Here is a 12,214-nt window from a genome sequence, read left to right as displayed (position 1 = left end):
GTCAAGCTGTATGTGAACAGGGAATGGCCTCCCAAAACGACAATGAAAATGTGCAGAAATGACCGGACTACCTCCTCGTGTCTGCCTCTCCTCGGTACAGTCTCGCTTTAAAAGCTACATTATGCAATGGTCTTAAGCCTTATTAGGATTACCGTTAGATCCGATTCTGCCATGGCAACAGGGGAGAGCGCTGTATGTGCAGCATTCCTTCATGCAATGATGGGCTGTAAAGTTTCCGACCTGAACTGCTCTCGTTTGCTCCGAGAATGCAGTCCGCTGGAAGCTGACATTATCTATGAGGCTGTGTGGAATCAGCAGCGCCTCTCCAACTATACACAGTTACCAAAATAGGAGGGCAGCACTCGAGCCTGGGGCTAAACTGAGGGGGGGGCCATATGTCTCAACTGTCCCAGACAGAGACACGCCTGAGGAGCCCTGGCCATGAGTCACACCATGCTCTCTTTTTAATAGAAGAACGGCTGCTTCTCTACACCAGGTAAGTTGGGGGTTTGTATATTTATCAGACTTTATTAGTAGTAACGTTAGGCCTTGTGTTACGTGTGGGTCAAAATAACCTGTTTACTTTAAATAATGAACCAGGAGTTTATGTGAATGCATAGAAGGTTAAAAGTAATAATAATAAATTGTATATTTTATGGAATAGGCCCTTCGCCTTCATCAGTGACAATAGCAGAATTGCATCAAAACTCAATAACAGCACTATGATTTATTAACTCATATAACACATATTAACCACAAATGCTGATATTGCAAATAATTGAAATAATGAAAAGGCTTATTAGCTTTAAAAAAAATACATTAAAAAAAAAGCCTTTAAGTATTGTGATACGACGTTTTGCCATATGCCCACCTCTAGTCCTGATAAAGCACATGACAGTACATTCATAGCAAACAGTACACAAGGCTTAAAGGTTCCTGTGCAAAGAAATATGTAAGCGGAGTTAGCTTAACCTTTATTGCTGCCGACTTCCAGATGTAGGCAAAAAAATTGTAAAATTTTATAAAAATCCAATTCTCTTTCTTCTATTTACTCCAAAGGAATCATGTCAGCCAAGGATCATGAACGTTACACATATGAATTCCGTGATGACTCCCATCCATCAGAAATGCTGAACGCTCTTTATGAGTTCTACACTAACGACCTGTTCACTGACATCACTCTCTGCTGCTCTACTGGCCAGATGTTTCACTGTCACAAGGCAGTGCTGTCAGCCTGTAGTGCCTACTTTAAGGTAATGTTCACCTTAGACATGAGGGAACGTTCAAATGGCATCATCAGTCTGCCTAGTGTAGATGGAGATATTCTGAGTGCCTTGGTCAACTATGTCTATACCTCCAAAGTGAGCATCACACAAGCCAATGCGCAAAGCCTTCTTGAGGCAGCCGACCTCCTTCAGTTCAGTTCAGTAAAGAAGGCCTGCGAGGAGTTTTTGATACGGTGTTTGGATGTTGATAACTGTCTCGGAATGCACTCTTTTGCTGAGCTCCATGTCTGTCCCATGCTGGAGCATGAGGCACTGAGAATTATACATGGCAGATTTGAGGAGCTTGTAAATCAAGAAGAGTTTCTGGGACTAGATCTCCAAAAGCTCATCGCAATATTGTCTGCTGAGAACCTCAATGTGTGGAGGGAGGAGACACTATTAGAAGCATCTGTAAAGTGGGTGACCTTTAACATAGATGCTCGAAGAGACTGTGTTCAGGAGCTGTTGCACTGCATTCAGCTTGAGGTGGATGATATGTACCTCAGAACTGCGCTGGAGGTTCACAAAGCATGTAATGACCGTAAACTGAGATCTATCATCATTCAGTCTATGAAATCTGGTGGAAAAGACAAATCTTTAACTTGTAAAAAGCCCTCATCAAACATATATGTCATAGGAGGTTATTACTGGCATCCGCTGTCAGAAATTCACATATGGAATCCCATTTCCAACACGTGGGCCCAAGGGAAAGACCTGCCTGACTATACGAGAGAGAGTTATGGTGTATCACTTCTAGGTTCCAACATCTATGTCACCGGAGGATACAGGACAGAGACTGTGGATGCACTGGACACAGTTTGGATTTATAATGTTGACTCTGATGAGTGGACAGAAGGATACCCTATGATCACTGCCAGATACTACCATTGCTCTGTGCCTTTACATGGATGTATATATGCCATAGGTGGATATAGGGGAGGTGCCCCTGCTCGTGAGACTGAATTCTATGATCCTTTAAAAAAGAAATGGTTCCCAGTGGCAGATATGATACAAGGTAGGAAATATGAAATTAAACTGAAGGTCTACATGGCTCTTTTTTTGGCATTCATTTTGAAGTTATAACAAACTAGAAAAGGCATTTTTGGCTTACATGCAGTTCGTCTGAGGGGCTCTAAAGCCCACATTCATGTTAAAAATCCAAAATCCTGCAGTCATTACTAAGCACTTGGGTAACCCTGTACACTGGCATGCCTCTCAGCTACTCACACAGAGCGAGACGGTGGTCTTTAATTAGAAACAGGGCTAAAAATACAACCTAGGCTTGCGACAGACATGCCTGCTGTGACCAAGTTGGACAGTAAACATAATGTATATGGTAAACAGTATCAGCATTTGAAGATTTATGAATCATGTTTTTTGAAGGTGTCGGAAATGCTACTGCATGTGTGGTGCAAGACAGAATCTATGTGACTGGAGGCCATTATGGGTACAGAGGAAGCTGTACCTATGACAAAATCCAGACTTATAGAGCTGACATCAATGAGTGGAGCATTACAACAATAAGTCCCCATCCAGGTATGGTACTCATACCACTTCACATTTTAAGTACAGGAAGTCATTGGCTGGTTGTTCCTTGATAGTGAGTGTGTAAGCTTTTGTCTAATGAACATGAAGTAAAGCAAGGACAGTATGCTTTTGGTTATAAACTGTTTAATCCTCAGATTTTAGAACAGTCATACATCTTTGAAAAAAAAACTGAACATTTACACAGTTTTCCCTTCACCCCAAATGTAGTTGATTGGCCAAAGCATATTTGGTGTCCACATTTTGCTTATTTTTTCATCGAAGCTATGAGACTAATGTAGTTATGTAATGTATACTAACTAGTAATGAAAGCTCACACCCCACAAATCAGCAATGTGCAAACTGCATGTCCAGTTGTTTACAAATTTGCTAAAATCACAGGGAGTTGTCAAAGGGAATTTTCAAATAATTCTGCAAAGTTCAATCGTTGAGATGTAAACAGTTATTCAGAGTAGTCTGACATGGTGCATTGCAGAGAAACTTACAGACTTTAATTTCTTTGCAGTAGTGGTGATAGGAAGCACAGTTTTTTCATTTGTTGATAATGGTTAAACTGTGGCAAAAAAGTGTTTTGGGGGAACTCTCTTGCCTTACAATGCCCTGCATGTACCTTTCCATCATGAACACACATGAACAAAATGGCCAAAATTTTCTCTAAACTGTCGTAAAACAACGTCTCAGGCATCAGGCACCATATTTATAACCATTTTATGCAATATCTTTCTGTGATGTGGCTTTTAGAGACATTAAATTCTTCAGACACATGGCTCCTTTCACAACCTCCATGAACAATTCTGGCTCAGTAAGTTTCTCCAGATCAGAGCATTTCAAATCAAACCACTCTAATACTTTTTTATATTATAACAATTTAAGCATGCACATTTTTTTTGAAATGGTGACATTCCCCTTAAATAAGACTTGCATATGTGGTTTCCAACACTGTGTTCAATACATAAATATACATATAGACAAAACTACAAACTAATTCAATAGCTGGTGCAATGGTTCAGAGTAACATGTTTTTTTTCCCCTCTCACCTCTCATTATTGTGTGCTTTCAAGTCAATTCGGAGACCTGGCAATAATATGGATAGTGTTTCTCCAGAATATCCTGACTTTGGTTTGGGACTGTTGCCTTCTTAATGGCTTGTTCACGATTCCTCTGGTTGTCTCCATCCATCTTGTTGCTGGCTGCCCTCTTTTTCTTCAACCATTCCAGGCATAATTGTCTTTTCCAATTAATGGGTTCTTCTCAAATAAGATTCAGTCCAAAATAAGATTCAGTTTGGTTATCTGGGCTTTTAGTAAGAGGTGAGGCTTGATTTGGTCAGGGATCAATTTGTTTGTTTTCTTTGCCATCCAAGGTTCTTTCAGAGGTCTTTGCCAGCATTAAAGTTTACACACATCAGTATTTTTCTTTTCACATTTTTTTTTCTGCAGCTTTCACAAGTACCACAAAAAAAGACCATAGCCTGGATATTATTCTGATCTTTGGTTGAAGAGACACATCATTACTTTTGAAGATCTTTTCCAACTCCTTCATCCTTGTTCTGCAGATTGCAAACCTGTGTCATATTTTTTTAATTGCTGCATCCTTTGCAGTTAATAATTGATCTAAGGTCCAGCACTTTTCCATCTTTACCATCAATGGTAACATTAGGCATACTTTCTGTTGTCATAGCTTCCTTTATTATAGATAACAGTATGTCACATGTTAGAAACCACATAAGCAATATTTTAGATTAGGTGACAACAGGGTTTGAGACAAATGTCTGATGATGCAGTCTGCACAATAATTGGTAGTAATACGTTTTCATAACTTTTTAGCTACATTAGTCTCATAGCTTCACTGCAAAACTAAACAAGCAAACTTCCTAGGTCTTTGCTGATCGCCCACATTTGTTTTAAGGGAAATATAATTTAAAATAGATTTTACCAATAAATACTACTTTAAAGAAGTGAAAAAAACAATGTAACCAAAGTAACCCTTTTACCCTTTGCAGAGTATGGGCTTTGCTCAGTGTCACTGAACAACAAGCTCTATTTGGTCGGCGGTCAGACCACCATCACAGACTGCTATGATCCAGACAGGGACGAATGGAGGCAGCTGACTGTAATGAAGGAGAGAAGGATGGAGTGTGGAGCTACAGTAATAAACGGGTGCATCTATGTGACAGGCGGCTATTCCTACTCAAAGGGCACCTACTTGCAGAGCATAGAGAGGTATGACCCTGAGTTGGACTGCTGGGAAATAGTAGGCAACTTACCTACTGCAACCCGCTCACACGGCTGTGTTTGTGTGTTCAGTGTGTAGAATATATACACTATATCGCCAAGAGTATGAGGACACCTAAACATCTCACCTATATGAGCTTGTTGGACATCCCATTCCAAAAATAATTGGGGTCAATATGGCCTCCCCTTTGCAGCTATAACAGCATCCGCTCAGAAAGAAGCTGTTTTGGAGTGTGTCTATTGGAATTTGTGCCCATTCAGTCAAAAGAGCATTTGTGACACTGACACTGATGTGGGACAAGGCCTGGCTCGCAATTCAAGTTCCAGTTCATCCCCAAGGTGTTTAGTGGGTGTTGAGGTCAGGGCTCTGTGCAGGCCACTGGAGTTCCTTCACACCAAACTTGACAAACCATACCTCTATGGAGCTCGTTTTGTGCATAGGGGCACAGTAATGCTAGAACAGGAAAGGGACTTCCCCAAACTGTTGCCACAAAGTTAAAAGCATATAATTGTATAAAATGTCTTTGTATGCTGTAGCATTGGCATTACCCTTCACTGGAACTAAGCAGCCGAGTCCAAACCCTGCAAAACAGCCCCAGACCATTTCCTTTCCTCCACCAAACTTTACTGTTGGCACTATGTATTCCAGTAGGTAACGTTCTCCTGGCATCCACCAAACCCAGATTCATCTGTCAGACTGCCAGACAGTGAAGCATGATTCATCACTCCAGAGAACGTTTCTACAGTTCCAGAGTCCAGTGGTGGTGTGCTTTACACCACTCCAGCCAATGCTTGGCGTTGTGCATTTTGATCTTTGGTTTGTGTGCAGCTGATCTGCCATGGCAACCCATTTTATGAAGCTACCGACATGAAGTTCTTTTGCTGATGTTGCTTCCAGAAACAATTTGGAACTCTGGTGTGTGATAAAATAGAGGACAGGAGCTACACGCTTCAGCACTCAACAGCCCCGCTGCAGTGAGTTTTGTGGTCTGCCGCTTTGTGGTCAATGCTTCCACGTAAACATGTAATTCCAAATAATAATGTCAAGATTATCACACTGTGACTGTGATATAAACATGTTTCCACATACAGTGCCCCGCTTAACAAAGCAGTCAAAAAAGCTCCACAAACTCCTTATTAATATCCTTAATTTCAGAAATGTTGTTGAATGAGCAGGTGTCTCCAAACTTTTGGACATGCAGTGTATCACAGGTTTCTTCACTATTGCAGTCTGAGATTTTTGTATGTGTTATTGTTTGTAGAATCTTTATACATTTGACAAAACTTTTAGAAACCACAAGTATTATGATGATGAGTCAGTGATGTATGTAATGACTCCTAACAATGAATAACGTTTTTTCAAACTTCAACATAAATCCTCTCCTGCACTTTTGCACTCCTAATGTTTATTCAAAATGAGATAGGGGCAAAATCACTGTAACCTGGAAATTCCGGACCTGTGAATTATGAAGACATTTATAGAGAGGTTTACAAAAACAGATCAAGTTAAAAGTATTAAACCTCTTGGAAACCACTAAGCTGTTTTTAGCAGTATTTTACTGTGATGACCAATGTGCCAAAGTGTATTGAGACTGACTACATAACCATTTTTCACCTCATGTGTTTTGTTGAGACTGTACTGTGTGGTATTCACTATAGATACAGAAAACCATTTTAAGTGATTTTTAATTCTATTTTTGCATTGTATTTATATTGTTGACAAAGTGTTCAGGATGTAAAGTGTTGATATAAATAAAATGTTAACATTAAATCTATTACACTGTTTTTCTGTGCTTTAGTATGTAATGTTATTGTTCTTAATTAAAACACCATCCTTATTATTACATCATCTATAGGGGATGTTTTTTAGCCTGAAGATACAAATGTAAAATTTCAAATTTTGTCTAGGTGCAACATCCCCATCTAGAGGAAGACAAAAGAAATTGCACGAGACTGGTTCCTTTATTTTTTATAATCCTGGCTCTCTCTACTTTACACAATCAGAAAATATAGTTGATAGTTGATAGCTGAGCCTTGGAATAACACTGTAGACTTGACTCCCTCTTACCCTCTTCATAATGTAATAAAACTGAATATAATGATACGAGTACTGTAGCTGCAATTAACTTTAAATTGTCTTTAAATTTTAAGAAGAAAAAAGTGATTTTTTGTACTTCAGTTAAGTTACTAAAATTTATTTTCAAATACATCCACTGTAGTGTTAAAAAAAAAAGTTTCAAAGTACAAAGAAGTTCAGAAAATACAGAAAATTGATCTTCCAAGCTTCACGTAGGGGTAAATCGAATGAAGTCCACTTGGATATCAACCTAGAGTTTTCAAATTGAAAGGCTCAGATTAATAAATTATACAGACTTTCATTCATTTTTTAATTTATATTATTAAGAATTGTTCATTTTAATTAATATTATTTATTGTACCTTTTTGGCATCACACTTTTTGTAAAGCCATTTCAAATAACTGCAGTGTTTAAAAGTCAGCGAGAGTCAATATTTACTCATTCTTACCGACTTCTTTTTGTGGAACTTATAGGATGCTGGGAGGTCATACCTAAGCTCTATGAATAGAGAGACAAACATTGTTATTACAAAACGCACAACATTGTTATTTTATCATGTTATGAGGAAATAAATGATCAGCATAGCATTAAAACCACTACACTCTTAAAAATAAAGGTCCTTCAGTGTTTCTTGGCTCAGATGTATGGTCATTGAAAAATATTTAACTGGCACAGAACCTTTAATTTAAACTTTAAAAGGTTCTTCACACTCGCATCTTTAAAAAACTGCTTTTGTTACTATTAATTGAAAGGTAATTCAGGAACCAATCATTCTTCTACGGGTTTGCTCCAAAGAACCCTTTTGGGCACCTTTATATTAAAGAGTGAAGACTATTACATCTGACTTAAAACTCCCATTTGCTGGTGTACCTGCAAGTAAGACAGTAAGACAGTACCTGCAATAACTTCCATTTTCACTTTCCAGTCTTTTGCCTTCTTCTGTATGTGCTGTAGAAAAGCAAAGCATATTTCTAAAACTGTAGCTTTAGAAGATGCTGTCCCTCTAACAAGAATAAAGACACCACTTACATCTCGTGTAGAAGTCTTGTGAAGGGAGTATACTGCTTTGCTAGCCATCGAAATCGCTGTCTTTAAAAACTGCATATCTATACCTTCAAATAAAAGAACACTGCATGTTAGAGCTGGATACTATGATGATGTAATGACTTGACAGTTTTTGCTTTATCTTTGAGATACCTGATGAAAACTTCCAGCATTCTCTCACCTTGATTGTGTTTTGTGCCAAACGGAGGGTTCATAATGACTGTGTCAAATTTCTTTGCAAATGATGATCCAATGGAGCAGATGTCACTCTGGACCATGTCGATATTTGGTAGTTCAAATTCTTCCACATTTCGTTTGAAAATGTCTAGTGCATCACTGTCAATATCAAATCCCACACAAAATCTGTTTGGGAGAAAAACAAATAACATCATCATTGCAGTGACTTATACTGTGGTACTTACTACATTTCTACTGTCAATGAAAGAAGACACAAAGATCGGTGATTCTAGTTTTTTTTTTACCCTGCATCCAAGACTGCGGCTCCAATACTAAGTACTCCACATCCACATCCCAAGTCAGCAACTAGTTTATTCTCAATGTCATCAAATGTGTTGTGGATGGTGTACAGCATACAGCCTGTGATGAACAAAAATGCAGTAAAGCCTGATCACGCTCTGCATACATATTTTACATGAATTTATGAAATCAGATAACATGACAGTCAGTAACTAAGTTTCCACTGTCTGCACAAATTGTGAGCAATAAAATGAATATGCATGGTGTTTTTTTTTTGCTGCTCAAGAGAATCAAACGTCCATCATACTGACTTGTAGCGATTAAAACACTACATAATCAGACCATATTAAAGAAAAACACAGTTGTATGAGTTTTGATTTAGTGACAAAAAAGTCTGTCATGTTTCCATCTTTGATTTCATGTATGACACAACTTGTTTACTTTTGGCTTCCCTGACTTCCCCATAACGTGCTGAGGAAATTGTATGTATTTTTTATTATTATTATTATTCCATCAGAACTTACTGACTGACTTATAGAGCTATATGAGAACTTTCCATTTCCAGTGTAGGTTACAAAATATTACACATAATAGTTTCCTTGGCGTACATGGGCAAACATTTTGAAGCACGGCAAAGTAAAAAAAAAACATCATCTGGATTGCAAAGTAGCTCCTGATGAGATAATATTTAAAATGTACCACTAATTTTACTTAATTTAAATTTCCAGTAATTGTTAATAACCAAACAGACTACAAAGTGATAGTTACCTGCTATATGGGGGCTGGTGGGATACTGTTCCAGGAGGATTTTTGGCTCCTCAAATCCATCTACTTGCTGAAGGCAACTCTCCAGTTCTTTCAGTTTCATAGTTACAGTATATTAGAGTTGAGATGTCTTCCAGTAGCTGTCAGGATGTTTTGCACAGAATGCAACAAGACTGATGTGTCAGCACTGGCAGGACAATGACTGACCTGACAAATCAGCGCTTACTTCCCAGGCTATGTACTAGTGCTCGCTTTCAGCGATGTTTTAATAACTCTGCAAACAAAAATGTGAGTATTATGTTACTGTTTGTTAATGAAAAACTCTCAGCTCAAACACACACATAATTTGCATCACTGTCAAAGTCAGAATGAAACAAAATGGTATGCTTACAAAAAGAATTGTTCAATCATTTAGAAGAGAAAGAGTGGAGAGCAGCCAGTGGAGTGTCATACACAGTCAGCACTAACTAGCTATCTATATCTTTTCTGTGTCGCCTCTTTATGAACAGACTGACGCAGCTTCCCGTCTTCAGTCGTGTAGTACCTTTACCTTTACAGTCTCACGCTCTCCTGCTGGTTCAGCTGAAGAAGGAATCGACATGATGTGATGATGTGACTGAGGCATAAGGTAAACAAAAAACTATATCAGCTATTCCCAATATTGGTTCTGATTCTGGAGGTTCTGGAGCACCACTGTCCTGCCTTACATATTTTGGGGTTTTCCCTACTGTAACAGATCCGGACTACAAGACTGGAGTTGGAAACACTATTAAAACGTTTATGAAGTTTAAATCTTGCCTACAAGTCAACACTAACAGCTCAGAGCCTTTATAGCAGCAGCACAGTCCTCTGAGCTAATTTACATTAAAACATTCAAGTTAGCTTAAATCTCTCTCTCCAAATGAGCTGCAGTCTCGTCAGCGTGTTTACTTGAAATGAAGGACACTGAATGCTGCAGAGGGGTTGATGTAGCTACGTGTTAGCGCTGTTTTCTTTACCACGAACGGTGCAGAAACGGAACGTATGTTTTCAAGCACTTACATGAATTTACCGTGTGTTGACGCACAGCCATGTGCCACCATATTTTGTTTCGCTACATTCCCTTTCCGGATTAGTCCCGTTGTGCGATGCTTCAAAATAAGAGTCCTTAATCCTTAAAATATATTAAGAGTCCTTAGTCCTTAAAATATAATGTGTTAGTGTGAGTAATAGCAGTAACGCAAATCTAACTTTTCAATCATTCATTTTACCAAATAAATGAATAGATAGATAGATAGATAGATAGATAGATAAGCAAGCTTAGGTTTAAATTACAATTTTGACAGCTTTCTTTCTTTTCTTGTGAAATGTGTGCTTCTAAAGTAAGGCACAGTGCCCAATTATACTCCCAAAAGCTACCACAGTGCATAAAACTGCGTACAGTTTTTGGCTCAAAACAGTTTAGCAGTTCAGCATTATATGCCCTTAGGTTATTGTGCGAATTATGAAAACATTCACAGACCACATCACTGCCCACGACATTCAAGTGAGTGCAAAGGAGTTCAACAGTTCCAAATTTCTGTCTGAAAATATTGCTGCGCATAAGAAGTTCTAAAAGCAATTTTTGTTGTTTATTCTCTATAGAAGCTAATTTGAAGTAATAATAATAATAATAATAATAATAATAAAACTTGTAGAAATATACATGTTTTTAATATTTTGCCAGAGACCAACAATGTAATGCATAATGTTTTTGAATCACAGTCTGTTGTGTCACATATTTAAGTGTTTAAGTGTTTCATATGGTTTAATAATGAAAAAAGGGGTTGGGGGCATTCTTGCTGAATTGGTGTATCTATATATTAGCATTTCCTCTATGACTCCTGTACTCTTTTTTCCTTTCTTTGCCCATCTGAAGGCAGTCTCATCATTGCTCCTGTTTTTCTGTGCTTGTTCATGAAGGGGCAGTGGAGACCACAAACAACATCAGAACATGTGAATGAAGAGTTGGCCGGTCCGCTCCAGCAGCTTTAACGGCCCAGCGAGCCCGTTTTATTTTCTATTATGTGGGTGTAGAAGGGGTTGTTCTTTTAATGTATGCAATTTAAGTGTAGGGTGGAGCAGTATTTAGTAAGGAAGCATTTTATAGCTTAAAATGGTTAAGGAGATTGAGTGCGAGCGATGGGGAGATGTGGTCAGGGCTGCTGCGGTAAGGAAACCTAAAGCCTGCCGTCTGACCAGCACCACAGTAACAGCATAGTTCCCATTCTTCCTCCAAACCTCAGACTAGCCACGCCAATTCTTCTCACTGAGTGCTTAAATCCTCCCCTTCTCCTGCCTCGGGATGAATGGAGGCCGGAGGAGTACATACAGTCAGTGTGTGTGAACAGTTGTAACTGTGGAATGTAATTCATCATAATGTTTTTTTCCTCTTTTTTTGTGGTAAGCTTGTGATCTTGTTTTTTTCCCCCTGTGGGAAAGCTGTGTTTACATGAATGGCTAAGTGCTGAGGAGAAGTATGGTATTTGTTAGTCAAACCTAACATTCATTGTCAAGAGTTTACTTACTCACACATTCAGGCACGCTCACACATACAGAGGTTAGTGTAATGGATGGATGGATGGAAGGAAGGAAAGGTGGACAGATGGATGCAAACAGATGGATGCAGATGTTCAGCCAGAGTAAAAGTTTCTGAATGAGCAAACCAGTGTTGTGTTTGTAATATCAATCATGATTAACAGGGGGCAGCATAAGTCAACAATAGGACTTAAAGCCAAAGCAGTGGCCCTGCGTCCACTCTCCTGACTGTGTGCTGTTCCCAGACGGGC

At 38.7% G+C, this 12,214-nt stretch overlaps 2 protein-coding genes across 2 annotated transcripts; one reads left to right on the top strand and one right to left on the bottom strand.

Moving 5' to 3' along the window:
* The first annotated feature begins 388 nt into the window (after positions 1-388).
* On the top strand, positions 389-5,145 carry klhl23 (kelch-like family member 23). The gene is made up of 4 exons (XM_036568814.1): positions 389-496; positions 1,060-2,280; positions 2,649-2,801; positions 4,813-5,145. Exons 2-4 carry the CDS (start codon positions 1,065-1,067, stop codon positions 5,121-5,123), a joined length of 1,680 nt encoding a protein of 559 aa, XP_036424707.1. The 5' UTR covers positions 389-496; positions 1,060-1,064; the 3' UTR covers positions 5,124-5,145.
* On the bottom strand, positions 4,538-10,527 carry mettl5 (methyltransferase like 5). The gene is made up of 8 exons (XM_036568826.1): positions 10,449-10,527; positions 9,411-9,681; positions 8,648-8,762; positions 8,347-8,528; positions 8,151-8,233; positions 8,018-8,069; positions 7,570-7,619; positions 4,538-7,371 (listed from the first exon to the last, which is right to left on the bottom strand). The coding sequence occupies exons 2-8, from the start codon at positions 9,508-9,510 to the stop codon at positions 7,330-7,332; spliced, it is 624 nt and encodes a 207-aa protein (XP_036424719.1). The 5' UTR covers positions 9,511-9,681; positions 10,449-10,527; the 3' UTR covers positions 4,538-7,329.
* Between the last annotated feature and the right edge of the window lie 1,687 nt (positions 10,528-12,214).

This window comes from Colossoma macropomum, unplaced genomic scaffold, assembly GCF_904425465.1.
Source record: "Colossoma macropomum unplaced genomic scaffold, Colossoma_macropomum, whole genome shotgun sequence".
In the NCBI taxonomy this organism is placed as follows: domain Eukaryota; kingdom Metazoa; phylum Chordata; class Actinopteri; order Characiformes; family Serrasalmidae; genus Colossoma; species Colossoma macropomum.
This window is presented reverse-complemented; position numbering and strand designations above follow the sequence as displayed.